Genomic DNA, 27,805 nt, shown 5'->3' on the forward strand with positions numbered 1-27,805 from the left:
GTTCTGTGATGTATTTTCACAGCTCCACTTTAGGACAAGGAGCTCTTCTCCTCAACTTCCCAGCTGCCACCATCACTCTCTCTGTTTCCAGTGCCACCAAACCGCCCCCCAGGGGGACAGGCTCCTCTCAGACTCCCGGCTAGACATTGTGACTGGAAAAAGAGCCCCCTAGCAGCCTCGTTTTTCTTCACTTGGTTGCATCATCCGCAATTTTGCGAGAGCCATATGTGTGAGGATATTGTGCCAATTATCTCATTTTGCACCAAATCATCATCAGCCTTTTCATTTAAAATGTGAGCGCTAAGCTTTTCCCCTACCTTCACCCAGCTCACCATGAGACAACCAACAGCAGCAGCTTCATTAGACTACACGCTATATCCCTGCAGGGAAAAATCCTCCAAATCCAAATCTCCACACTAACGCTGATTTGGAAACGATCTTGGGACTGAAATTTATCTATGCATTCAAAATCAGACCAGAACTAAAGAGAGATGCAACACCCAGAAAGATCCTGGAGATTTCACCTGTAATGACAATAGCAATATTGTCATTACAGGAGACTAGGAGAGTCAGGAAGGGTATCCGAGGTTACCTTCTCCCAGGTCCAGTACAGCGAGGACAGCACTGCTCCTGGCTTCCCCCAGGTAGTTAGTAGCAATGCAGGTGTAGAGGCCTGCATCAGAAGGCTTGCAGTCGCGGATCCACAGGCCTCCATACTCCTGGTTATCCATGCTGAGGATCTCATCATTGTGGTACCAGTAGAGTGAGGGCTGTGGGTCACCAGCCAAAGCCACCTTGAGGCGGATGTCACAGCCTGTGCCTACAGCAGCATTACGCATCTTACGGATGAAGATAGGGGGTGTGGGCGTGGGATAGATGGAGCTTGGATCAGGCACAACCTGGTCAGGGTGAACTTTAGCCCGTTTGGTGGGTATCCGTGGGCTTGGGGGTGTCATCCCCCCACATCCATCTTCTGCACCCTTCTTCAGGGTCATCTGCACCTCAGCTTTCCGCATGACTCAGCAGAAGGCAAGCTTTCCTCACAAACGTCTGCACTGGCTTGACTGGATGGATGGTCTGATTTGTAAACTAAACCTTATGATTCACTTGGAAACTTTCAATCATCCGTTTCAAAATTTGCCATTTTAATGTTGGAAAAGCCTTTCAAAAGTTGGACTGGAAATCACACACAAAGATCTCTCTCCAATCAAAGCTTCAGTAATGGCAACTTGTTGACAGCAACTCCTGAGTTTCAAAATGACTCCTTAGATATTTAAAGAACCATAAGCAGCCCATGAAACTGCTAAATGTATAAATAAATTCTTTCTAGAAAGGCCTCAGGCAAGTGAAGGTCATCAGTAGATTGCCTTAAGAATGTTTGCAAGCAAGAGTTTCAGAATAGGTTTCTTACATCCTTGAACAAGTCCAATTAAAGAGAGATTAAATAAAATGCATGTTTGGCCAATTAGGTGACCAGAGCGAGTCCGTGCGTTCCTGATGGCTGATATTTTTAGAGTCCCCTAGGATCGTGTTGCATTAAGTGGCTTCCAGTGCAGCAGTTTGGCCTCTGCTTTTTACCTTCCTGGTTGGATCCAGTAGGTCTTAATGACAGAAAACAGCCGGATTCTTAGGCATGCCCCTTGGTAGGGTTTTCTCTGGGTGTCCGGGTGTACAGACGTGCAGCTCCACTGTTGTGTTCACTCCTCTCCCCTCTGTTTGTCCTGGGAGTTAAAGCTCCCTCACAGCTCTCTCCCTCAGCAGTCAGGCCCCATGCCGAGGAGACTGAGCAGAGCCACTAAGCCTCCCTGCAACAGCTGCACCTTGATAGGTCACAATTTTTGGACAGTCCACGTGCACAGCCTCTCTTGGCCCTGTGGCCAGTCCCATGTCAATCAGCCAATCGGAAGCTCCAGAGTGACACAGGGCCTAGAGTAGGAGGGCTTTAGATAAAAAAAACAACACACCCCACCCCACCAAATGCTCTTCTTTTTAAAAACAAATTAAAATGAACTACATAGTAGAATAACATTTCCGTACAGTGATGATACTTTTACGTTTAACAGAAAATGGAGGAAAATAGCTGTAAATGTGAACCACTCTGAAGAATACAGCCTGCCATCTGCAGGAACTACCTATGGGTGCAAGTTAAATAAAGAAAAAGTGGAAGGGAAAAAATGAAGAGAGACCTTTGATTTGAAGCAATACTTTTACAGCATATAAAAAACCACACTGTAAACTATTAAACTAAATAATGACTAAATTACACTGACATTGTAAGTTCAAGCTACATTTCCAGTAGTAAACCAGTTTCCAACGCCATGTTTAGCCTTAAATCCCTTAAATATGACCGTTAGTGAATACTTTAGTCGTTTTACATAAGCCTATTACTAATATAGAGATAGATTCAACAGAAAGTCGGAACACGACCGTTTGCAGTGCGAGTGTTACATCAACAATATGCCCCCGCTCGCCTTAGGCGGCAACTCCACCGATTCCAAAGCCGGGCTGCAATGTGTCCTGCGGGGAACGTCGTCATGGAAACAAGTCCGCTCACTACCCGAGTGAGCGAGATGTGAGGATTCTGCTTAGGCCCAAGAAAGCGCGAGTGGGAGGAGACGAGAAGAAGAGCCACGAGACTTCGAAATTTACACCGCGAGAAAGACAGCTGCAGGCGCAAAGTGACGAGGGGTTTTTACAACAACGACCGTGTGTGAACGCATGCATGGCAATGACTGAGACATTGGGGGGGGGGGGGGGGCATGGCGAGCATGAGGATGGAAACAATGATAATGAAGACGACGAGTTGGACTTACGTCTTGGGCCGCGCTGCGAGCTTCTCCGCCCAAGCACTGCTAAAGCTGGCGGTGTGTCGGAACACTGCCCTCTGGTGGACCAAACACCACACACTGCTCCGTATCCTCTGTGACATCACAAAGAACCGCCAGTGACCCGCCAATGCCAAATTCCCCTGCAATTTATGTCAAAAGACCAATAAAAGGAGATGGTGAGAAGACAATGCATACATAGACTCGTACTTCTGCTAGTGCCATTTTATGCACAGCAATTCTCTTAGTAGTATTTCCCCAGCACTCCTCTGGATGTACTCAAATCCCAGCTGATGAGATGGTCTACACACAATGATGGAGAAAAGAGAAACCAAAATCAGGGCACAGCTTGATGTCTTAGCATTAGGCTGAAAGCCGAAAACACTATTTTAAAAGAAAAAGTAATTCTGGTCCATAAGTAATTAAACAGAACTCTACACAGCACTCTCTCAAAAACAGAGTTGACTCAAAACCCATCTGTTCCCCTTTATGATGATGAAAAGCTTTTAACTTAAGAACACCCTTGGTCCTCATTAAAATCTGCAGAAATCAGAGGCCTAGGAAAATCATTAGCACTGTACGCGAACCATGGGAATGCCTGATTTATGAAGCCCAGCAAGATTCATTTAAGTAATGCCAATCTTGTCTGGGAAGCAAACATATTTGATCCCATTTTACCACAACATACTATTTGGCATCTTAAAGATTGCAAAGCATCAAGAGACCCAACATCCGTCTGCCTGCATCATTTTCATGTCAAACCAGCTGTTTTATTTCTTTGGACTAAACAGTCTACATGGAATGTTATGTTTTTCTGCATAGAAGGATTTGGACCATATGCATAACTTCATTTACAGGCCCCATAAACATGATTTACTCTAGGCAGATCTCTGTGTTTAGAGATCTAGAAAAGATGTTGGCTATTTCTGACAACTAGTGTATAATATAATTGACCTAATCAATCCACACTGCAGTAAACAATAGCTTACAGTTTACTGCACGTTTTGGATAGAAAGAGGAGTTTCATGATATGCACCACTGTAGTTAAGTCTGTAGAAAATGCTGAGAATGACAGACAAGAGCCGCTGAGATTGTCTACACCCCACAAGACCCAAACATCTATTTATAGATTTTTTTGAAAGATTAGCTCAGTGCTGATTTTTGGACATCATTTTAAGGATACTAGCTAAACCACCTTTGTACCTTTGTTTGGATAGTCATCAGTAAAAAAGCTGCACAGAAAAAAAAGACATTTGTGAACTGTCAGAGTTTGGCTATATAAACAGGAAAGGTCTTTACAAGGAGCTGATCCTCCCTGCCCAACAATTACTTGATGTGCTCATGCAGAAAGTTTGGCACAGGGCTAAGCATACATGTCTTTGACGAAAGGTTCATACTGAGTGCTTGGGATTGAAGGGAAGGCATGATCTTCAGTAGCTAAGTGTGTCAGGAGCTAGTAAGAGCTGTAAAATCTTGTTTCTCCAGCTCATGTAGCAGCCTGTTCTTGTTGGTTTTTGAACTGAAGGACACAAGAAATGTAAAACCAATTACAGCATCTTTGAGAACTCCCCCTTATGTTATTGTCCATCAGGCTTACCACTATCTTGTGCAACTCTATCTCAGTAAGTAAACAGTAAGTTTTAGTCATGATAACATGCACCTGTCCCTCTAGCAGTCATCTGGAATAGCTTTCAGAAAAGTTGCATTCATGCTTGGATGCATTCTTCCATGTACCTGGGAGTGTCACCTTCAAGTAGAAAAAGGAATAGATGGAAGCTTTGGACTGGCTGGAGATTCCCAAAGGACTCGACTGGGACCCTCACTCCTGTAGATCCATCACACTCCACAGATTAGTAACCACACCCTAACAATTTCATACCCTTGGCTTTAATATTTCATATACTCCAAAGACTTTGACTAGCTGGATTAGGTTTGGTAGGATAACAATGAGACTAAATGCCACTTGGGCAAGGGTCTCCCAGATCTCCAAAATCGGTTTGAGGTGCAACTTTAAATGTTGAGGGAGTGGTGTTAAATGTTAATTAAAAATGACCTTACAAGGCTTTTACTAATTTCTCTCATTATAGCATCAGATGCTGTGCAAGGACGGAGCCTGATGACACCCAACACACATTTTACACCAATGCCATTTTTGCAATTTTAGAGAGTTGGCTCTCCCAGTAATGCTAGTGATTAATAAAAGCACCTGAAGGCCTGATCTCATTTGCTTAACAGGCTTCAACTGGTACATCATTATTTTAGCTGCATTCTAAAATGATCCTCATTTTTAGAATGTAGTAGTAGTCATCATTCAAAAACTCATCAATATTCAAATATACTAGACCCTGATTTCCATAGTTAAGCTATTGATCTGTCATAACTCACGATTTTAAAAAGGGGCTGCTCATTTTCAAAGTCAGCTAACATATTAAAACACAATCAAACAAACATGATCAAAAGTACTCAGTTCAGCTTATAAATGATTAAAGCAAGCCTGCATGTGTCAAGGGGTTTACCACTGTTGAGGTTGTGACAGATTCAATGTTCACGGACAAAAGTCAATTTGTGACTTGAGTGAGTGTGAATAATAAAAAAAAAAAAGTAAATAAAAAAGAAAGGAAAACAAAAAATGAGAGACAAAGAACAGTTATTTTTAAGAGTTATTGATGGATTAAAAGAGAATGAAGAGAGGCAACTGCTGAGGCTCACCTGCTCCAGAATGAGATCACATTGAATACAACAGGGGAGTAAAACCCCAGTCCTGGAAACGCTCATTCCTGTTGTACATTCCAGAAAATGGGCATCAGAAAGGAGTTACGCTATGAATACGAACACCAAGTCGGTAATACATTTCCACATGACTGAGTGAATGAAATCACAAGCACAAATCTGTTACAGCACAAGATTTATTCACCAATATACAGATTCATTTCTTGCTGCATGGCAGACTGATATCTTCTCACTTTCACTCTTTTTTTTTTTACAGTTTTATTTACAAGGGTTTAAAATAATCTTTTCATTTACAACATCAAATGGTACAGTATTTTGCTTCTGAAATTGCTTTGTTACAGCTCAGTTTATCATCAGTTTTCAGTCTAAATCCTTTCGTACACCTTTCCCATTCATTACCTAAGCTTGCATAACAGTATGCTGATGCGTTAGGGGTACTGAAGACCTCAAGCACATTTCATATTAAGAGTCCCACAGCTTTGAAAAGGTCCATCAGTCACCACACTCTATGGTGAGGTTTTATACCCACTCACTCACACACACACACGTACGTTATCTCTTATCCTAACTCTCATTTGAATCATTCACTAAAAAGTGTCCCGAATGCAATTCCTCGCTAAAAGACCTGAGGAGGAACCAAGACCATCACACCAGCAGCCCGAGACCAGCGACCCACAAGCCCAGCAGCGATCAGTTTGAATCCACAAAATACAGGGGGTGGGTGTGTGTGGGGGGATAGATGACAAAGACAAAGAAAAACATTTCCTCTGTCAAAGATTGCATAGAGTTCGTTTTTGTGGAAATCAGGGAAATTAGTAATTGCTGTGTTTGGTGGAAGAAAAAGGTTGGAGAAAGTTCCTCTGTTTACACTTTGAGACCTAGGTGTCTAGGTAGAGGATATTTGGCTTATTTGGGAAAATTAACTGTGCGAGTTCCATTGCAGTCATTGCTAAGCAGGAAGCAGTGAGACATGGCATTCTGCACATGCACCTGTTTTCAGACAGACACGTGATACCAAAGACAAAAGACTCGATAAAGTGCATCGGACGGAAGCAAGAGCTAAACACATGCAACGTGATCAAAATAGAATAGACAGGCAAGATATTCACCTCTCTGTGGCTGCTGCTTGTCATAAGAGAGATAAGGAGCAGTGACCCACACGGTGCGCTTCCAGATTTCAGCCAGCAGTGGGCGGTGTTGCATCATGCAACATTTGAGGAGATGGCATTTAATTAGACCACTGTGTTAATTAGTTAGGTTGGAGCCACAACGTATAGCAGGAAGTGCACGGACCAGGCGATTGCCGTTTCAACAAAAGAACAGGTGAGAGCAGCGATTGGAAGTAGACATCGCAGCTCAGTGCATCTGAATACACTGATGTCCTGCACTTGAACTGCTCATAAGACTATGTCTACATGAAACTCCCTCTACCACACTCTGTGATGTGCTGCTTTAGGAAAACACTTTACTGTAATAACCTACAGAGCCAAAAGAGTGACAGCTAAACCCTGTGGCTGGGAGATGGCTTCAGCCTCTCATGTAGCAAAGCAAAATCTACAGGGACAAAATACCCACATACAACATTTATAACACACAGACAAACAATTCACACAAACCGTCGACAGCTTCACAGCAGATAGTTACAGCAGAAAAAGTTCTCAGCAGAAGAGAATTCTTGAAGAAAATGAATAAATAAAAATAATAATGAGGTGTTGGTGACTGTTGTTGGAGAAAACAGACACCATGATCAAGAACAATACTTTCTTGAAGCTTTGATTTAAGACAGAGTGAAAGAGTAGGAGCTGCTCTCAGAATTCCAACACATTAGACAGGAGGGGAGACGAGAAGTATCATGAAGAGATCACAGATTCAGTCTACACTAAACTGTATGATGAAAGGCATATACCAACACTGAAACTGGTCATCTTTGGACTGCCAGCTTAGTTCTAAAATCACTCCTGATGTAGAATTCGACTTTGCTCATGAAAAATCACCCTTTATTATCCCAGGGTGGAGTGAGAAGCAAGAGAAAGATGGCACTTTTAAAATGGTCTACTAAGAGTCCACAGAGTCTAGCAAGGTTGGAAGCCCTAAACATGTGAACTATTCAAAGTGAGCTCTGCAAAGACTTTTCTTTAAAACATACAATTAAACCTTGAATGAAATGCCACTGGACAAAAAAAACAAAACATTGTTTTCTAATGCCAGTGATTTGTATGTGGGCATTTGACAGTAGCATTATAGAGCACAAGGCCAGTGTTTGAATGGCTGATTGAAAACACACGAGGTAGAACAAATGAAAACATGGATCCTTCTTTGATTGCTTCTCACTATATGCACATTCTTCCCATGAACAGCTCAGCACTAAGACACACACACGTGCACACACACGCACACATACACACTCTCCTGATGGCATTGACTTTAACAGCAGATAACAGCATTTCTGTGCATGTTTAGCTACAGATAGCTGATTCCAGTATGTTGGAATCATGCTCTTGAAGAGTCCCCACAAGACTCTTGAGAACACCAGTCATAAGGAGTGCTCGCCTGCTCAAGGAGTAGTCAATGTCTGAGGCTTCCTCAGTATTGCTTCTCTTTGCAGCTTTCACCAACTCACGGTCACATCCTCAACAGATGCACGCTGGCACCATCTTCAGATTTCTTGGCCTCCTTGTTCTGAACATCGATCTCAGACAAAGAACACTAAAATGACTAGAAATCAAAAATTCCACATTTTTGATTAAAGAAAACATTGTCAATTAAAAACAAATTGTAGAGCTCAAACTGTATACTCACAAATGGTATAAATTATTCAAAACAAAGTCAAGGTTGAGAATTACACTAAAAACTAAACTTAAGTGTTTTCCATCTTCAGTGTCCTGAATGTTTATAGTTTTGAAATATTTGATTATTATTATTATTATTATTATTATTATTATTATTAAAAACAGCCCAACCTTGGGACAGAAAGATGAAAATGACTAAATATCCAAAGGCCTTCCATTCCAAAGGGAACAAAAAACATTTACAGATTATAATAAAGAAAAACTTGACAGAGATTGCACATGACCCGATTATTCAGCAGGAGCACATACCGAGACACTGCAGTGATTGTTTAGATGAACAACTGAAGTCTTATTGCTTAATTCTTACAAAATATAGACTATGTGAATAAACTAATCTCTGAAGTTCCAAAACAATGTGCCTGGACTCCACTGGCTAGAGACAGCCATGCTGTTCAGTACACATATTACTGGAGGCAACTGGTCAGCCAGCCTGGCTACCATCACCACTGCAAATAAAAAGCCTGTTAAAACACGCAATACTGTTGTTATTCTGTGACTCATGGCTAAAAATCTGTAAATTTGAATCAAGGGGTACTCGTCTTTATTTATTCCAAAGAAGAGGTGGTATTAAAAGCTAATAGTTCAGCTTTTGGGTTTTTTTTTTTACACCGTCAGTTAACTAGCATGTTTTTGCTAAGCAGGTGTTAAGCATTCTCAGTGAATGCGTAAGGCAGTATTGTCGTCATGAGTCCGCAGCCAAAGGTTTATTTCAAACATGCATTCAGCTCTGGATGAATGGATGAATTTAGCTACATAGTGGAGACTCTGACTCCTGACCAGTGGAAACCTGGCACCACAAAAAGAAAGGTGGTATGTTGGTGTGTAACACACAGAGAGAGAGAGCGAGAGAGAGCGGGGGAAAGTTACAGAGGACGGGAAAGAAAGAGAGAGAAGCCATGGAGCATAGCTCTGGGTGGAAGGACTAGAGGGAGTGAATGGACGCTACACCTGTGATATGATCTGCATGTTGAAGCTGGGGGAGCGGGACTGCTTAGTGAGAGGGGCTCCAGCAGACAGCAGCTGCTTGCCCTCCTCGGGCCGCACCAGGTGCTCCTCCTTCAGGCTGAGGCTGGAGTGGCGGTGGGCCCCGCTACCGGAGCCCAGGCCTTCAGCCAGGGCAGACCCTGCCTTCAGGTCCAGAGCCCCAGTTCCTGCTCCCACGCTGGACGAGACACTGGCAGTCCGGGTCAGCGTGGGCCCCAGGGGCAAGCCTCCGTGCTTCCCAAGTGGACTCAGCTGGATGGTGTCCAGTGTGATGGCAGGCGTGGGGGACTGAGCCCTCAGCTGTTGCGTTTTCCTAGGGGCTGGCTGCGCCTCAACGGCTTGCTCCTTGTGCCTGTCTGCCAGGCCTTCGCGCTCCTTCTCGCGGGAGGCCCGGCTCGCGCTGCTCTTCCTGGAGCTCTTCTGGCTGCTGGCGCGGCTGCCTCCGATAGCCCCAGGCCCGCTGCCCGCGCTGGGTTGGCTGCTGCTGGAAGCACCAGAGGAGAAGCCTTCGTCGGGGTCATTCAAGTTGAAGGACTCCTCACCTCCACTCATCCCATCTGCATCTGTGTGTGTGTGTTTATGTGCATGTCAGTGAGTGAGTGAGCGAGAGAGAGAGAAATAACGAGAAGTCAATACAAAAACAAAACAAAAACACCCAGATATTTTTAATCTTGGAAATGTCACAAGATGATAGTAAGAAAGTGTAGTACAGGGCTGTCCATGCAAACACCCTCTGGTTGACTCATGCATGATGTACAAGTTGGATTTACCAATTTAGTGTTTAAAAAAATAATAATAAAATTCTCATAATATATAATGCATCACTATCTTTCAAATCCACTACCTACCAACACAATTCAATTTAAACCAAGTCAGAGAAAATATGTCTCTCAGCAGACAAAGTGTGTCCCGCAGCTTGGTGCTAAATGAGAGTGGAGTTAAAAATAGACCAGTTCCTCTCCCAGCACATCAGCCGTGGTGTTCAGGGTGTGCTTCTGCTCTTCCGTCAGCTGTTCAGCCTGAAGTTCTATTACCATTACAGCTGCTCCACTGGGAATAACCTTGACATTCAGTCTACATGAAAAGCCAATCGTACACACACGCAGGCAGTTCTTCCAATCACGTATGATCATGATTCCATAGCTGCAGGCCATTCCTCAGGATGCACAAAGCATTTTATCCTGATCTGATTGTAGCTTTTTTTAGCTGTGAAGAGTTAAATGTGGAAATGGGTAACTAACAATGAAAAAACAAATTACTCTGAACATAAAACTAAATAAAAAAAACCACAATGTTCACACTAACACACACGGGACAGAAATGACTGAAGGTTCCCACTGGGGTTCGGGCACACACACAAAAAAAACAGCACGGACACAGTGACAACAGGACAGGGAACGCAGCATTCAACACAGGGAGAGAGAGAAAAATGTCATGCACAACCGCGCAGGCAAGACCGTGAAAAGTCCCAGAAGGACACAAAGTAAGAAGCAAATAAGAAAAAAAACGATGCCATGCAAATGTTGAGACCACCAGCACACATGCTCTCCTGTCACTCTCCCACCTTGGATATGAGGGTCCTGTCAATCAACTGCTGTCTGGATTAAGCCTATAGAACATTTAAATCAATCACTTAAATAAGTCAATTTTAAGGCATCTCACCATACTTTGTAACTACACTGGTAGTCCACTGGGGACAGACTCAGGATATGAACAGAAGGAAGGCTGAAAGGAGTCCCAGCCATCAAACACAGAAAACAAGCTGTCTACAGGTGTCCAAAGCAGGGACCAAGAGTGTTTTCTAGCCAATCCAGAGAGTGCCTGGATCCTAGGCTACGGGGCAGGAGCTGCCGGAGCTGAACACAGAAGGCAGCGCTGGCACGGCAGCCTCTCGAGGTCTGATCGCCTGCTGGCACGATCGGAAGCTCACGTCTGCAGGACGAAAGACTCTTCTTCGCTAACTAGGCTCGCTCCCGCATGCTCTCAAAACCAGAGTCAGGCCCCTGTCCTCTCATTAGGTATACCACTGGGTCCAGTTTAGGCTGAATTTAATTTGATCCGTATACATCTCAGCCAGCAACCAGAATAATTCAAATGGTTTCCCTATCCTTAAAGGGATGTCTTGTCCACAAATATTTCTAACATTGCTGATACTTAGACATGCTCTTTAGAGCACTAGAGGCCATGGAAGCGTTGTCCATGTTTTTCATATTTACAGAGAAAATGTACAGAGGAAAAAAAAAATCTCTCAAAACAGCTTTCCAATAGCTTTCAGGAGGAGGAAATTAATGTCGATCCAGGAATGGGCAAGCAGTTCCAGAAAAGAGATGGGCTTTGAGCCTCCAGACCTGTGAAGCCAGGACCACTAAACTCTGCTAAGCGGAAAAGCAATGCAGATCTCATTGCTGCTCTTAGTGACAGGTAAAAGTGCACCTTATTTATGCGTCACCTACCTTATTAAGCATGCTTAGTCAGTGACCAATGGGCAGAACCCAACATAGAGTGACAAGATGCAAAGGTCAAAAGGTGATCCAATAATGGTGGGGTTTCATGCACATGTACATGTACCTATCCACACCTCACCCAACCCAGCATAAAAGAATTAATGTAATTAGCACTGGTCCAGGATGAGTAAGGCTATAGGAAAGGCACAGTGGCATTTGCTAATGTTTAGTTCTGGATAAGCAACTAGCAGAACTTGGGTACTCAAAAAGCGCAAATGTTATTGGAGCGAATTTGAAATGAGGCTCCTTTTCCGTGCACTACCTCTGCCCCTGACGCAAGCGCCTACCCTCGTGTGTGACTGTGAGTATGCCCCTCCCTTCTCGTACAGGACTGGCTGCCAGGTCCTTGGGGGAGTAGCGACTGGAATGCACGGTGAGGTTGAACTCGCCTTCAGTTGAGAAGTCAAAACACTCTGTGATTCAACAGGTGGGAAATGTGCTGCTTAGTGTCAGTACTGTTCCTTTCCATCACAAAACACTTGACAATGGGTCATTTGCAGCAGCAGACAGATTCAGTCACACCACGAAGATTCAAACAACAAAAGAAAAAAAAAAAGACAACAACACTACAAGAACACTAAAATGCAACTTTCATGTTATGAAAAAAAGGACATGAAACATACTATTTTGCACAGATGATGAGGTTAGAGTTTAACAATCAGTCAAAAGAGGGGAAGAAGAGAACCTCTCAGAGTGGGAGATGTGCAAACTCTACTTCCTCTACCGAGAGCAAATGGGAAACTTGATGTTTTGTTGTATGGAATAGTACGAATTCCCAGTGCTCAGTCCTGGGGATGTGATTGAACTGATTATTGCATGTAAGGGGCCTGACTGACTGCCTGATGTAAAAACTCAACTGAAACCCAGTTGAAGAGTTCGCAAAAACACAGGTTTGTATTCTAGTGTGAGTAGGATTTAACAGTGAAAAATAAAGCCCAGTGGCATGAACCAGAGTACCACACGCTTCCGAGGGGGTCCTTGCAGATGTTGAGTCCTAATGAGAATGGCTCAGTTAATACGATCATTTTAAATACTAATGGGCAAATCAACATGGGCAAAGGTTGATTCAAATTTGCTCACTAATTTAACTAATTAGCTAATTAATTTATAATAGCTTGCTAGCAGAATCAGCTGAACAAAACCTGACTAACAGAAACAATCAACCTGAGTACAAACCACAGGGGACGCTGTTCCCAGCTCAGGCATTGGCTGCCTTACCTGCCCTTTTCCAGCGGAGCCTGCGGATAGACGCTGCGGTGATGGCTGAGCGAGAGATTCTGCTCACAGTGGGCGTGATCTCCACCTGCAGGACCTTCCGTCCACGAGAGCCCTCCGGAGCACTATCTGGCAAGGAGCTCTTCATTGCATTCCCCAACTGAGGAAGAAGAGCGAGGGGACAATTCACCATGTAGGCTGGTTGAAACAACCAATGGCAAACCGCAGTTTTCATATGTTTGGTTGCAGTACACCTGATGTAAATGAATGATGTAAACTGCCCCAACATTATTTATTTTGGGAAACTCTAAATTGCAGAGATAAATATGAAAAGACGTGTGCATTAGTTTTGGCTTAAAAAAGTCTGCACCACATGCTGTGCTTTTTGCATCCTCATGGAGAGAAGCTACAGGAATCTATGTGCAGTAGTAGCAGCTCTCACCAACAGTGGCTCCGAGTAGAGCTCCAGTCGTGCTCTGTACAAGATATCATCCAGCGCCTCCCTCCCCAGATCCCACTCCCCATTATAACTGGAACAAACACACAGAGTCAAGTAATGAGTTACCCACAGACCTGCAATGTAACGTCTTAGTACAAGTAGTGTTTATTTGTATACAAGCTGAATAAGTGAGCAAAGCAGTACAGGTGTTTGCACTACAATCAGTCCATTTTAATTCAAGCCACTTGTGCAAAAGTCACAAACAAAATCTTTTAGAAATTAACACATGCTAAGTCCACTTGCAGAAACATATTTTCTTTCACTCTGTGATTTAAAGTCTGTTGCCTTAGTGACACTTAGTGCCTTAGGTCTGTGTTCCGGTGGGGATTAAAGACCAGCAGCAGCCCTATTGGAAAGCTAAAACATACTAAGTATGCCTTCATCTGCAGTGACGATGCAGCCCAGACGCCTGCCGTGTGACAATCGGAGGATTTCCCTTCACCGACAGACGAGAGGAACTGGAAGGATCTGAATGTCTCCCTTTGAACTGAGGTTTGTGCTGCACTCTGACACAGGAGGCAGTGCGGTACACGGCAGTGGTCTTCTTGTCTCATTCATCATCACTATAGCAAAACACTCTCTCCTCATGATGATGGGCACCAGAAGCTCCTTCGAGTCCAGGCTAGCTCTCTCCCTCCCGCTCCAGAAAAGGAAAAGATATAGCCCCTGCAGAAGAGCTTTTAAACTCCAGGCCTGGAGGGCCAACGGGGCACACCTTAAAGCTTCACGTACCGTTGTGCGCTCCAAAATGGGGTTATTCACACTCTCTCATCAATGCCTTACAGTGGGAAACGTATCTCCTGACCATCACGGAGGCTTTCAGTGAGTATTGACCTGCTCATTCGCTCTCAATGTCTTAACCTCTTATCAGTCCATTGTTTGGAGCAGAGTCTCCACTGTCATCTCCAACACATTTAGCAGTGACCGCCTACAGGGGCAATGAAACTGGCTGCTCTCCAGAGTCTGACTAATGGAATAAAGGCAGTGCTAACTGGGGTCTCTCAATAGTGTGTGTGTCCTATGGGACTAAGAATGTGGGAATGAAACTGGAAACATGCTTCACTGTATCGACTCTACATGTAACTTGTGCTTCTTGTATGTTTAACTTGCCCATTTCCTCCACCCATTCAAGTTCAACTGCTCAGCGAGTCAATGTACTGCTGCTATGGTAAGTTGATTTATCAATAAGAAAGCTGGCATATTCTTCTACCTGCCAGTCTTCATTGCTTAGGGGAAAAACATGCACATTCTAAAGCATCCGTTTTAATTGGATCATATTTGTTTAATTAAGCATGCTTTTGTACTCCACTGGGTCGCATACACATTCACTAATGCAGAACATTGTGTTAAAACTGAAGAGTTAAAAGGTTGAAGCATAATAGATTTGGCTAAAAGGGTGTAGTGATTTTTTAAAAACATGCTTACATGGCATGGTAGACAGAAGTGAGCATCTGGACCATGAACTCAGGGTCCAGCACGACACGGTTACACGGCTCCCTCCACAGCTTCTGCTGCTGCCGTGGAAACCCACACACACAGAGCCTGGAAAATATACAGCACTGTTGATACACACACCCGCACAAATGCATGCACTCTGACAGAACCTGAGAAAGGTACCAGCATGGTTAATGTAAAGCACCATGAATCAGCAATTTCATTAAACTTTCAACAAAAAAATGTCAAATAAATAAATAAATAGTCAAATGTCATAAGATGGTAGAATAAATTTCACCATTAGACCATTACTCAGCTACTCCAACATACAACTCTCCTTACAGTGCAACATTATTGGATTAAAAAAGTCCACATAAATTGGATGAAATGCATCAATGCCCAACTTAAAACCAACTTAAATCTTACTAACCCACTAAGGAGCAGTTTTAAATATTACCCAACAGGAAATAAGTGAGCAAGGGACAGTGAATTGAGCCCAGCTGGGATCTGTGCTGAGGAATATGGCCTTGCTGCTTATGCTACCTTAAGGCTTCTCATTTGACTGGTATTAACAGATTCTCAGCTCTTATCCAGTCTTGGCTTTCAGGCAGCGGGTTAATGCTCAGATAAGCAATGAAGAGCACTTTCGTGCTTTTGGACACAGATGATTCACCAGAGAGTACACACGTACGTGGGAGTGTGATGTGATATAGTTCCCCCAAAACTATAAAATGTCATGAGGTCAGGACTTGGCAGTATGCCAAATTATATGCCATCAGCCCCTCCCCAAAGCCTGAGTCCATTTAGCTTCAGGTGATCTTTAATCTCCTATTAGTCTGCCCAGACCCAACCCCATGACCCCCGCCCCACTCGGGACAGTGTGGGGCTTGCTTACCGTGAGCTCATCCTGCACACGGCCTGGTAGGAGGAAGGTGGCATGTACACCACCGCTGAGTTATAGCACAGCATGAGGAAAGCCAGCACCTCAAACCTGCAGACAAAGATGACAAGCATTTTAAGATTAGACCATCTGCTAAATGCTCTAAATGTAAACGTACACGTAAATGGAAGCATTCAGCTACCAGCAGCGGGGCAGAGCAGCCGCGCGTGCACGGCCCGCACGCACGCACGCACACACGCACGCACGCACAGCATTCCTGCTTTTAATTCAGCGCCCACAACCATTTATAATGGTGGAGTAACAGAGGGAAATATTGCAAGGCTTACTACAATTGCGATATGTAAAAAAATAATCGCAATGCAATATTTTGTCTATATCGTGCAGCCCTCCTCTGAAGTGCATGAGCTGCATAATGTCCATTTTACACCAGACGCAATACACCTCTACGTTAATCAGTGTAACCTTTTATACCAAGCGTGCGGCACGTCAGCACAGCGTTAAAATTCGTGGCAAGCAGAATCCATAAGCACCATACACTATGGGTACACGCGACAAACCAGCAGTTTCTAAGTAGGAGAAGTAGCTGTTACAAGATGAAGTATTCCTGCTGCGTCATGCAAGCTAGGGCCATAATAAAAACCAAATAGCTAGCTTGGGTGGTATTTTTATGCAGCAGCATTAATACAAACCTCTAAAACGGTCTAAGCTAAAGGTAACCTTTTTACTATTCATCATCATTTTAACTTTTCCAAGTAAAACTATGACACAACTCCTTAGAACAGAAGCTGTTTTTGATTAAACCATGCAGGAAAAATATAGTCACCGACACCGAGTGTCTAACATATTTTATCATCATTCCCATGGCATTAGGCAAATGTAAGCCTCATCCCCATTGCCACTGGCACTGCAGGAACAGCTTCCACTGTGTCCCTATACACGGAGATGACTGCAGCGAGTCGCGTCCGGTGTGAAACAGCAAGCGCGGCGGGGTAGCTGGGTCTTGCTCTGCTCGCTGCACAGCTTCTGGTGTCAAATGGGCTTAAGCCACCAGTGAATGTGAGCTCATACTGGATCATATATATGATGGCATACCGTCAGCCAACCGCACCTACGTTCTTCAACTGGACTCAAACAAGTTGTAAATGACCACATTCTGAAATGACAACGCGACACCTAGAACCCATCAGGGCTTTAGCGGGAGTCTTGAATTGGGGCTACATTCGCCCCAGACATTAAGCGTGTTAATTAAGATTAACAATATGAAATCATGTGACTTGAAAATATTTTACTAGAACAAAACAAAACAAAAACTAACAAAACAGAACAGAAGAAATAGAACCAAAAAAATGCAAGACGTTATGTGAGTAAGCAGACGGACAGGACCTGTGGAGAAGAGGAAGTAAGACTGAGTCTCAGCACTCGCACAGAGAGAGAGCGCGAGAGAGCGAGAGAGAGAGAGAGAGAGAGAGAGAGATCAATGGGAAATATCTGAGACACAACTAGATCGATCAGTGATATTTGAGAGAAACAGACATTTACATTTCTCACATTTGGCAGATGCTCTTATCCAGGGCAGTGTTGCATACAGAAGTGTGTCTTACCTGTTCTGAGCGGTGAAGGTCTCCCTTTGAGGATGCATCCCACTGTATACCACTCTGATCAGATCATGCTGAGAGAGAGCTCCTTCTGTTAGAGCCATAGAACCAAGACTGGAGGGCTGAGGACACACACACACAAACACACACGTTTGGAGAAACCTGACTGAGTGCATGGTTTCAAAGTCTTAAAGGCATATTAATATAATGGTTTAAGAATAAATTTGTTTATTAGACAAATTAAAAAAAGTGTTGATAACATATACATGAGCAGATTTCCTAAACATAATAATTCAACAAATAAAAATGTAATTCATTTTTAAATGCCCCCTCAGCAACTAGTTTTCATTCAGACCTTCAGTGCCTCACCCTACAAGTGCTTGTGAGAATTTTTTCAAGCCTGATGGAAAAGCATCATAGGTGGCTGCCTCATGAAGCTGGTTAAGAGAAACAGCATATATACCAACAGCATGCAGTACCGCAGTCAAAGTAAAGAACAGCCACTTTGAAGAATCGTGTGTTATTTCATGGTTTTGATACTGTTGCTGTTTTTTTTTAATTTATACCTTCAATGTAGAAAATCAAGAGTAGGCATGTTGGGTGCCGTGCGTGAACAGCACTGGGAAAGCAGCAGCAGATTCACGGGCTTGCTCATTCTGCTGCCCTAGCACTAGGTACTTCTGCTACAATTGAGCTTTGCTTCGCTAAAGTTGTGTCGCCGTGGCTACAGAGCAACGGAGAGAGGCATTTGCAGTGTGAGAACACACTGTGGCCCAGTACTGCATCCACTGCATGCATGGCAGATAAGTGGTGTGTGATGTGTGGTGTGCCAATAGAGAAAAATATGCTATTGTGCGTGAAAGCATACGCGCACTTGCATGCACATATACACTTCCCCATGAAGTAACCTTCTCTGAGAGTGAATAGTGAAGGCTCTCATGCTTGTAATTACTTTTGATAAATTAGTTATGCGTCCAGCTGCCTGTAGACAAAGTGCAAAACCAAGTGCCTCCACTAGGCCATCATGCAACAGCATGCTGCCACTGAGCAAGACTGCCTGAGCTTGAGACAGAGCTAAAGTTACATTACATATATTATCTGTGCAGTGGGGTTTTGGCTTCCAGAGTCTCTCACAAATGAAATGAAGAGCACTAAGGGAAACTTGTTGGAAAAACAATGGGATGTGAGCTAGACAAACGGAGACAGAGAGAAAGAGAGGCAATGAATGAATGGAGAAATGAATAGTAAGATATAAATAGACCAAAGGGAATTCTGATGAATATGACACCACTACCTCAAAAAAAACCTCCTCAGCCCTGGCTCTAGTAAAGCTCCAATAACTGCCCAAGATTATAAAACTTAAAAACTCTTTCCCTCTGATTCTGCCATTCAGCACATGCATTAACATTAAGCTCACAGCAAATCAGTCAATCCAAGAAAAACCGGAAAACAGACAGCACATTTCGGAAAACCCCTCAGCAAGCACTGAGTCTGCGCTCTGAGGCAGCGAAAGCTGGGGCAACAGCATGCGGAGTCATGCTTAGCAGTACAGGATGTGGTGTGGGCGGACACCACCTTACACCGCCTCTGTCCGCCAAAAGGGCGGCAGTCTCACAAGCCCCCCTCCCGGGTATGGTGAGAACACCCAATGTCCAACAGCCTCCACACCTGTAATGGGGTCATCACACACGCACGCACACGCACGCACACGCACACACACGCACACGCACACACACGCACACACGCACACACGCACACACGCGCACACACACACACGCGCACACACACACACGCGCACACACACACACGCGCACACACACACACGCGCACACACACACACGCGCACACACACACACACGCGCACACGCACACACGCGCACACGCACACACGCGCACACGCACACACACGCACACGCACACACACGCACACACACGCACACGCACACGCACACGCACACCTGTGACCTTACCTCATGATACACAGATGGCTTGGACAGTGAGGGAACGGTGAACGACAGCATCTTACTGTTTCCCTCTTTGTCCACAATCTCCTGCAACATAAAAGGCATTCCATGAAAGAAACACCGGTGTGGGCCCACACCAACCTTATAGAGACTAGCTGAACAGTGTCATTTTAATTTTTATGTAACAGTGAAAGCCCACTCATTTTTGTTAGAAATACACATAGGACAGTTTATTAGGAACTATCGTAGCAGACCATTCTCAACCCAGCAGTTTCTGGAGTTTGGCCTCATATCAGTGTGTCTGCTGGGTTCCAAATGTCACCCAAAATGATCCAGTCAACAGAGGGACCATGGTCAGAAGCCATGAAAAAGAAGGCCAGCAGAAATAATGCACTAATGCAACAGATAAGCTGTAGTGTCCAACCATAGATGGACAAGCTGTTTCTAATCAGCGTTTCTAACACAGTGGGTAGTGAAGATATGTGTATTTAAATTATATCACTCATGTGTGTATATAATTTCAACTTCTTTCGTGCATTAGTGTGTACATGTAATTACACATGGGTTTGCAGGTAGAGAGGAGCGTGGGTGTGTGTGTGTCTCTAGGACGACCACTGTTCCAATCCTCTCCACATGCTCCATGTCCTTATTGAGCTACCACATGCTGCCCCGTGGTGCATGTGTTGGCCTGCTAGCAATAACTCCACTAACTCCTGCAGCGAGTATGAAAGCGCGCTGTACTCTGTGGAGCTTGCGTGGCCACCGCTCGCAGCGCTAACTTCCCCGCCACAGGACGCTCGGTCTCAGCCTGCTGCTGCTCCACTGGTGCACTCAGCGAGATCCCATCACATAAGAGCACTGGCTGCATCTGGGACACCTGCAGGCCTGTCCAGCATAGGCTCAACACTGCGAACATTCGCTACAAGCAAATGCCACGATTCCCCACCTGGTCCTTGGGACCTACCACATGGTCCACATTTTATGGAGCCATTAAGAATACTGAAAGCTTGGTACAAATATACTGGGTGTTGTGTTAGAGCATTAACGGCCATGCAGTGGGTCAGAAGGACTGGGGTGAGCAACTTAAGATTAAGATGCAGTTTATTGTCATTTCTCAGTACAAGCCAATGAAATGCAGTCTTCACATGTGCCAGCCTCTTTGGAAGCTGGGGTCAGAGCGCAGGGTCAGCCACTTACAGAACCCCTGGAGGTGAGAGGGTTAAGGGCCTTCCTAAAGGCCCAACAGTGGCTGCAAGGTAGACAACCTTCCAACTGATAACCCAAAGTCCTACCCACGACATTACCACCACCCCAACTGTAACCTGAGTGAGGTGTGTTAGGCTATTGATCAGCCTACACCCTGCAGCTAGGCAATTCTACATAATACTATGGAATAATTAGTGACTATTAATAGGATTAGTGGGGCAGTGGTGGCTTGGTGGTTAAGGTGCTGGACATGTGTTTGGAAGGTTGCTGGTTCGAGCCCCGCCACAGCCGAGTTGCCGCTGTTGGGCCCTTGAGCAAGGCCCTTAGCCCTCAATTGCTCCTGTCTAGGTTTGGGCTGCCTGGCAGTATCCTGGCGTTCATGGCATGGCATGGCAGTCGGCGGTCGTATTCTGTACCGCTGTTCTACTGCATATGATGAATAGGATTAGTGCTAGGATGTAATGCAAAAACTTGAGGCATAGTCATTGAGACAATAGATAGCTACGTAAAGAAATGAATGGTTTAACTTTACAAACAGCCCACATTAAACACATTTGTTTATCCACTCATACAGCCAGTCCTCACAATTGCATTCATTCCTTCAACTCTACAAGCAACCATCAGTCCCTCCCTGTTCCTCACTTCCTATATTAACAATGGATCAAACCAGAAAACATTTATTCGTTCATCCATCCATTTATCCAGATTCCTTTTAAATTGTCATGACTATGTTCATGTCCATATTCATATGGACCAAAAACCTGTCACCGTTATTTATGAGAAAAGGGTTTTATAACCAAGGGTGCTCATTACAGTCTTTCTTCCACCAATCAAATGCTTCCTACCCACCAGGTTGTAGATGCCCAACAGCAGTGCTTCGATGCAGCCATTGCTCTGGCGGTCCCTGCTGGCCATAAGGCGCAAATACACCCATACTAGCTCTGGCAGGAACTGCAGGGTGAATCTGCGCAGGCGGTCCTCTGAGTTTCGGTAAAGCTCGAACAGCTGATTGCAAACCGGCTCCAACAGCTGCAAGAAAGCACACAGGACACCAGCATTATCTTAGTTATACTTAGCAACACAGTCAAGGATTGGTCAACGTCTGCATTGCCAAGCAATCACAAGGCATTACAACACAGGCAGCAGTGTACAAGGCCGGCTTTATTGACGCCCAATAGAGCTAATAAAGAAAGCAATTATAAGCTCAGCAAACTGTCTTACGGAGTCCCAGTTGCTCCTCGGTCACAGCTTAAGGTGGTATTCTCGCTAGTTACGCGTGGAATATTAATGGTACAGTGCGCCTCCGACTGTGCCTGGAGGGTGGTGGTGATGCATTGCTACCGAGGACGAGGAGGAGACGGAAGGGGCATTGGAAGAAGAGCGCGTGCAAAGGCGTCGTTGGCCAACATTCCCACTGTCCCTGTCTGATCTGATACACCCACGCTGTCATCTGTTCCAACCGGCGATGCTCTCAGTATCACACACAAACGCACAACTCTCGCTCTGAGACGTGGCAGTATATTCTACCTTACACTTGGTTACCTAAATGCAAAATGTCAACATTATCAGTGATCAAAATATAACATGGAGAAATACTATATTATACATATATGTGTATGTACCATATTTTGGGCATCAGTGATCATGCTGCCATCAATTCCATAACTAGCATACAGATCTGCTATTCTATCCAAATACTCTCCCTGCCTGCCCTGAGTTCTGTTCTGGTGCCTGTATTCACTGCTCAGCCTTACCATATGCATTTCTGTCTATTCCGATAGAGCAAGTTGGTGGAAGAGAGAATGGAATACATTTGCCACTAGACTGCCCAAAATTAATGAGACTCATTAAAAATGTAAATTAAACATGTAAATAAATAGTCCATTGTATTTTTGTTATGACTCAAACTTTTTTTTTTTTAATGTTTCATTTGGGAAGGGAAAACATCTGTTGGCAAATCGGCACCAACAGCTGAAAGAAAGAACACAGGAAACCTTTTGTGGAGGTTTTGTTAACATAAAGCACCAATGTACTAATGCTTCCAGCTCATTTGGTGGCACTTCATGATTCACAGTGTCTTCTTTGGCACAAAGTTGAGGTTTGGCCTTAAATAATAATTTGACAACTGGCTTTTCGCAAACTGGTGTCAAGAGCACATACTAGAAAAGTTTTTTTAAACACCTTGAAAGTATAAATACTGACGATTTGCTGAAGTCACAATATGACAGAAAATGAGCAGAGCACATCACTGTTCCAAACATTCCGGCAGTTGTTCTTTAAGTTTTCCATTTTCTTGCAAAGAAAAATGGCTGAATCTCAGATTGTCTGCAATGTGGGGTTATTGCAAACCTGAATAGAAAATATGCTCTATTAAACCCATGCTTTAAAAAAAAAAAAAAGTTTTCACCAAACCTTTGGCATTGAGTGTTTACTATACTTTTACAAACCTGTAAAATTACAGTCAAGCCAACTGAGCTTTTTAAAATGAAGAGGGAGCAAGAGACAGAATGAGTGAATATGAGTGTTGGAGAGAGTGAGCAGGAAGAGAAAGGGAGAGTTAAGGGAGGATGAGGGAGGGAGTGATGCATGTAGAAGGAGGAAGAGCAATAAAAAGAAGAACTGCCTCATTCACAGGCCTCTAATGGGACACAGTTTCCCAGACTAATCATACTGAAAGTACGAGGGTGAAGAGATAACTAAAGGGGAAACTAGATTCCAGCCAGCCTCAGAGAGCTGTTCTGAGCCAGAGCACCCATTTAACCATCCTAAGTGATGGTCTCCGTCACAGAACCCATCTAGACTATGGTCTCTCCCCTTCCCATTCATTCTAAGCCACTCAACTGAAACCAAACTCAAAATATTCACTGATATATTTTAAAGCACTTTAAGCTGAATCTCTCTCCTGAACTGCTGAACCTGACTCCAACAAACCGTTACTGGTGTGCAGCCTGTACGGCAGTGTGTGTGTGTGTGTGTGTGTGTGTGTGTGTGTGTGTGTGTGTGTGTGTGTGAGCAAAGGATTCTGACACTCCCCACTGTTCCAGTGTTCGCTAGGTGGCAGGCTACACTAAACCCAGCGATGACACCAACACATATAAAAACACCACCCACACTGCTGGGCACAAAAAACTCAAACCAATGTCAACTACTATGACTGTCATTGTTGTGCTGAAGTATGACCCACCATCTAAATAACACCCACAGTGCTCCTGTGGTCGGAACGGACCCAGATGGGGAGTGTGCAAAATGTACACACATAAAATACAGCTAAAAGCTAAATAAAGAGGCCAGTAAGGAGGCCATTTCTCTGGAAACTGGGTGGGGAGGTTTTCTGAGCACATCGTGGTTATTTTCAGTGGCTGTAAATGCATAAGGAGGAAAGGAAATGGCACCACCCAGCCTCACCTCACTGTTCGGGTCCTGGATGATTCTGTAGAGGGCTGGTACCAAGCTTTTCTTCTGAGAGAGTGTGCTTGCATAGCTGGATAACTGAGAGGCAGGTAGAGTCTGAGAGAGAGAGGGAGAGAGAGAGAGAGAGAACAAGAACAAAAACAAATAAGGATGCTGAAAATATGGCCAGCACTCTCCAAGTAAGCTCTATCATATGCAAACTGTACCTGTTGGTAAGCTGTATAAAACAATCATTTCTGTTCCAACTGTCACTGGTTTATTTTTAAGTCTTTGTGAAGTTGTTTCAGGCTCTCGAAAGACTGCGGTTAGGTCTGTGCCATTTTGACTGGAACAGATGACCACGAGGTTCTCGGCTACCCCAGGCATTTCACTCCATCACTTACAACCACACAGAGTCTTATTGTGCTTAAGGTGAGTGATGTCCTAGACTCTGGTCTGCGTGCACCTATCTGCTTTTGTTTGTGTGTGTGTGTGTGTGTGTGTGTGTGTGTGTGTGTGTGTGTGTGTGTGTGTACGCTTCAGGAAGGCATTTTTTCTGGTTCCATTCACCCCACAAGGAGTCTGAGTCACTATGACGTGTATGCACACTCACATACGCATGTAGAGAACAGGATTTGAACGCTCACTTTACGTAGAGCCGAGTTTGTGAAACATGAGTAATGCTGCAAATAATTAGTCAAAGCCACCGCCACTATATAGAGTATACATTACTCATCATTACACAAATGTCACAGTGGAAGCTGAAGGAAATACACGTGAACCATTCTATAGTAACCACTACTATATATAAACTGTACATTTGACTGGCTCATTTGTGAAAAGGGGATTCTGATGAGAAAAGCTGGCCCAGTAAGCGGGAGAACTGGAGAGACAAGCTGAAGGGAATGATGGGAAGACAGCAGCAGGAGAGCATGCAACTCACCTTGAATTCTGAGAGCCATTCCTCCACTACCCCTCTCCCCTCCCCCAACATCCTACAAAGAGAGAGAGAGAGAGTTCACATCAGACATAACTACTCAATTTTCTCATGGTGAGGTCAAATCAACTTTTTTGTTTCTTTTTCTTGCTTTTTCATGCCAACGTGAACTTGTGCTTCTGTTGGCTAATGTGTGATACAGAGGTGTGGGTAGGCTGGAGTGTGTGGCTGCAGGTTCGCTGCTGTCCCCAGTCCTGTGCTGCAGGAAACGTGCAGAAGCTTTAGGTCTCCACGATAACGAGCACTGCTACCACAAGGACATGCAACCACAGTGTGTGTGTGTGAGTGAGAGAGAGAGAGAGAGAGAGAGAGAGAGAGAGAGAGAGAGAGAGAGAGAGAGAGAGAGTCTGAGTGTGTGCAAGAGTGAAATAACAAGAGAAAGAGAGGGCAAGCGAGAGAGAGATGGAAATACAAAACAATTAAGCATTTGTGAATGAATTAAATTGTGTGTGTGTGTGTGTGTGTGTGTGTGTTTAAAAAATGTGTGTGAGAAGGAGAAGTGAGTGAAATGTGTAGAAACTCTCTCCTGGGAAAGTCCTGACTTCCCTGAACAGCTGTGTTACTACAGCGGGACGTGATCACAGGGAAGACACAGAGCACATGCTTCAAAACACAGCTCACCTCTCTACTGCCCTGCACATGCACACACCACAGTTCATGAGCCGTCTAAAGTACACCGATCACCACCAACATTAAAACCACCTGCCTAATACTGTGTAGGCCCCCCTCAAGCCTGCAAAGCCAACTTTGGACTGCACAAGACCTCTGAAGAAAGCCTGTGGTATCCGGCACCAAGATGTTAGCAACAAATCCTGTAAGTTGCGATGTAGAGGCCTCCGTAGATTGGACTCCTTTTTTCAGCACGTCCCACAGATGCTTGATTAGATTGAGATCTGGAGAATTTGCGAGGCAAGTCAACACCTTGAACTTTCTGTCATGCCCCTCAAACCATTCCTCAAAGTTTTTTACAGTGTGGCATGGCAGATTAACCTGCTGAAAACTGCTCTTGACAGGTGGCACTGTAATGAGATAACAGGGTTATCTCAGGGTTTTAATGTTGTTGCTGGTCGTGTGTATGTGTGTGTTTCAATCATTTGATCATGACTCATGATTTAGAACACCAATCATTTCACTGTGAAATACAGCATACAGTGTTGGCACTGATGTATCTGACCCCTCCTAGAGAGGTAGCTCAAAATGTTAATGTTTCAGCCCTCTGCCTGCAAGCATGAGTCCCGTTAAATCTAGACTCACATTCTGTTATCACCCATCTTAGAGTGGAGCTATAGTGGGATCAGTACCACCTTTTAACTCTCACTGACTGAATATCAGCCAATGTAAAGAGGGATCAGGCCCCACATCAGCACTCTCAAATGAAGAGAAACTGAGACGGAGATAAATGGCTAATGCAGCATAACACCTTCTAAAAGTCCCGTCTCTTATCTGGAGCACTAGAAAGAAAAGTAAATATGTATGTGAGTGGGAACATGTAGGCCAATGATGACTGACCCTCCCTGTGGGGGTGTGGGCATTCTGAATGCACATCTAAGACACACCAATCCAGACCACATAAATCAGCAGAGAATTACTAGTGTATCCAAGTTTATTACTACTGTATATTACTACTTTCTAGTTAATTTCTAGTTCTCTAGTTTCTCTTCAGCTCATGCTTGCTAGAAAACAATCGCAGAGAGATTAAACCGTGAATCATAAACTTGATCTACTATTCAGCCTAAGCCAAGACAACAGCCAGGTGCTAAAATAGCAGGCTGGCATCGAGCTGAAAGCCTGAACGAACAGGAGCGGTGATTTAGTGACAGCAACTCTGCTGACCTTCAGATCCAAGTGACCAGTGCTTATCTGGCTCACTGGCTGGTTCTGGGTTTGTTTCTTGTTGTCCTTTTGGCCTCCATCTTGTGTCATTGAAAGTGCGTTATATTTTGCAGATGTAAGAAAAGCATTCCATATGCTAAGAACACCGTGTCCGACGCTGGTAGGACTCATGCTTGAGGAGTCTCTGCTTTCAGACGACCACTAAAATGTCCAAATATCTTAGGCAGCATTATTTCACTGGAATATTTTCAAACCTTGACCGTGGCCATTCTTCTTATTAGCTATAACTTTAGAGAGTACAGTTACTGGCTACTGATTAATCAAAATTATTTTGCTGATGAGATGAGTCAATAATGTTTGAATATTTGAAAGAGGCATTTTTTTATTTGTAAATCTGAAAATAGTTACTTGGCAGAGCAACAAAAATAGTACATCTGCTGTTTAACGATGTAACCAAGCTATTTGGTTTTGATTACAGTGAGTCAATTTGTTCTAGTTATTCATAGCAGCAAATAATCACCCACACAGAGTTAAAGTTTTTTTTTTTTTTAAATCATAAATGTGTTCATGGCTTGCACTAGCGCTATCATGATAAACTTTCAGTACTGATACCAATGAAAAATAGCAGCATAATGTCAAACTGTTCAACTACCTCTAACCGATCCTTAGTCTTGTCTATGTAATTTCCTCCCCTCCGGCAAGAATTGTCAACTCAGCCATCGCACTTGATCTTAAATCTGAATTACTTTTCAAAATTAAAAATAGATTAAGGTGATAAATTCTTCATAGCAGAGGGTCTAATTAGTTTGTATGACACCATACCTAGAAAAACCTTTGATGAGAGATTAGATGCATCAGAAACTAGGACAACATATTGCA

The 27,805-nt window shown here is 44.0% G+C and overlaps 2 protein-coding genes across 9 annotated transcripts in view; both read right to left on the reverse strand.

The window, feature by feature from the left end:
• The window catches only part of spegb (striated muscle enriched protein kinase b), a 71,401-nt gene extending 68,568 nt beyond the window's left edge, over positions 1–2,833 (reverse strand). For 2 of the 5 annotated variants that reach the window (XM_027005664.3, XM_027005663.3), the window contains exon 1: positions 593–1,820. In XM_027005664.3, the coding sequence (XP_026861465.2) occupies positions 593–1,016 (424 nt within the window). In that variant the 5' untranslated portion in view covers positions 1,017–1,820. Of the gene's footprint in view, positions 1–592; positions 1,826–2,813 lie in introns of those variants that run through there. The other 3 variants (XM_027005670.3, XM_081713417.1, XM_081713418.1) reach the window with 3 other exon arrangements.
• Positions 2,834–5,717: 2,884 nt separating this feature from the next.
• Positions 5,718–27,805, reverse strand: part of LOC113574661 (hyccin 2) — a 40,386-nt gene continuing 18,298 nt past the window's right edge. For 2 of the 4 annotated variants that reach the window (XM_027005741.3, XM_027005739.3), the window contains exons 3-13: positions 25,040–25,091; positions 24,112–24,213; positions 21,556–21,735; positions 19,507–19,587; positions 17,543–17,658; positions 15,936–16,031; positions 15,032–15,148; positions 13,550–13,637; positions 13,111–13,267; positions 12,180–12,305; positions 5,718–9,951 (exon numbers count right to left, since the gene is read on the reverse strand). In XM_027005741.3, coding sequence (XP_026861542.2) covers positions 9,347–9,951; positions 12,180–12,305; positions 13,111–13,267; positions 13,550–13,637; positions 15,032–15,148; positions 15,936–16,031; positions 17,543–17,658; positions 19,507–19,587; positions 21,556–21,735; positions 24,112–24,213; positions 25,040–25,090 — 1,719 coding nt within the window. In that variant the 5' untranslated portion in view covers position 25,091 and the 3' untranslated portion in view covers positions 5,718–9,346. The other 2 variants (XM_027005742.3, XM_081713438.1) reach the window with 2 other exon arrangements.

This window comes from Electrophorus electricus, chromosome 4, assembly GCF_041902795.1.
Source record: "Electrophorus electricus isolate QZ-2024a chromosome 4, ASM4190279v1, whole genome shotgun sequence".
Classification (NCBI taxonomy): domain Eukaryota; kingdom Metazoa; phylum Chordata; class Actinopteri; order Gymnotiformes; family Gymnotidae; genus Electrophorus; species Electrophorus electricus.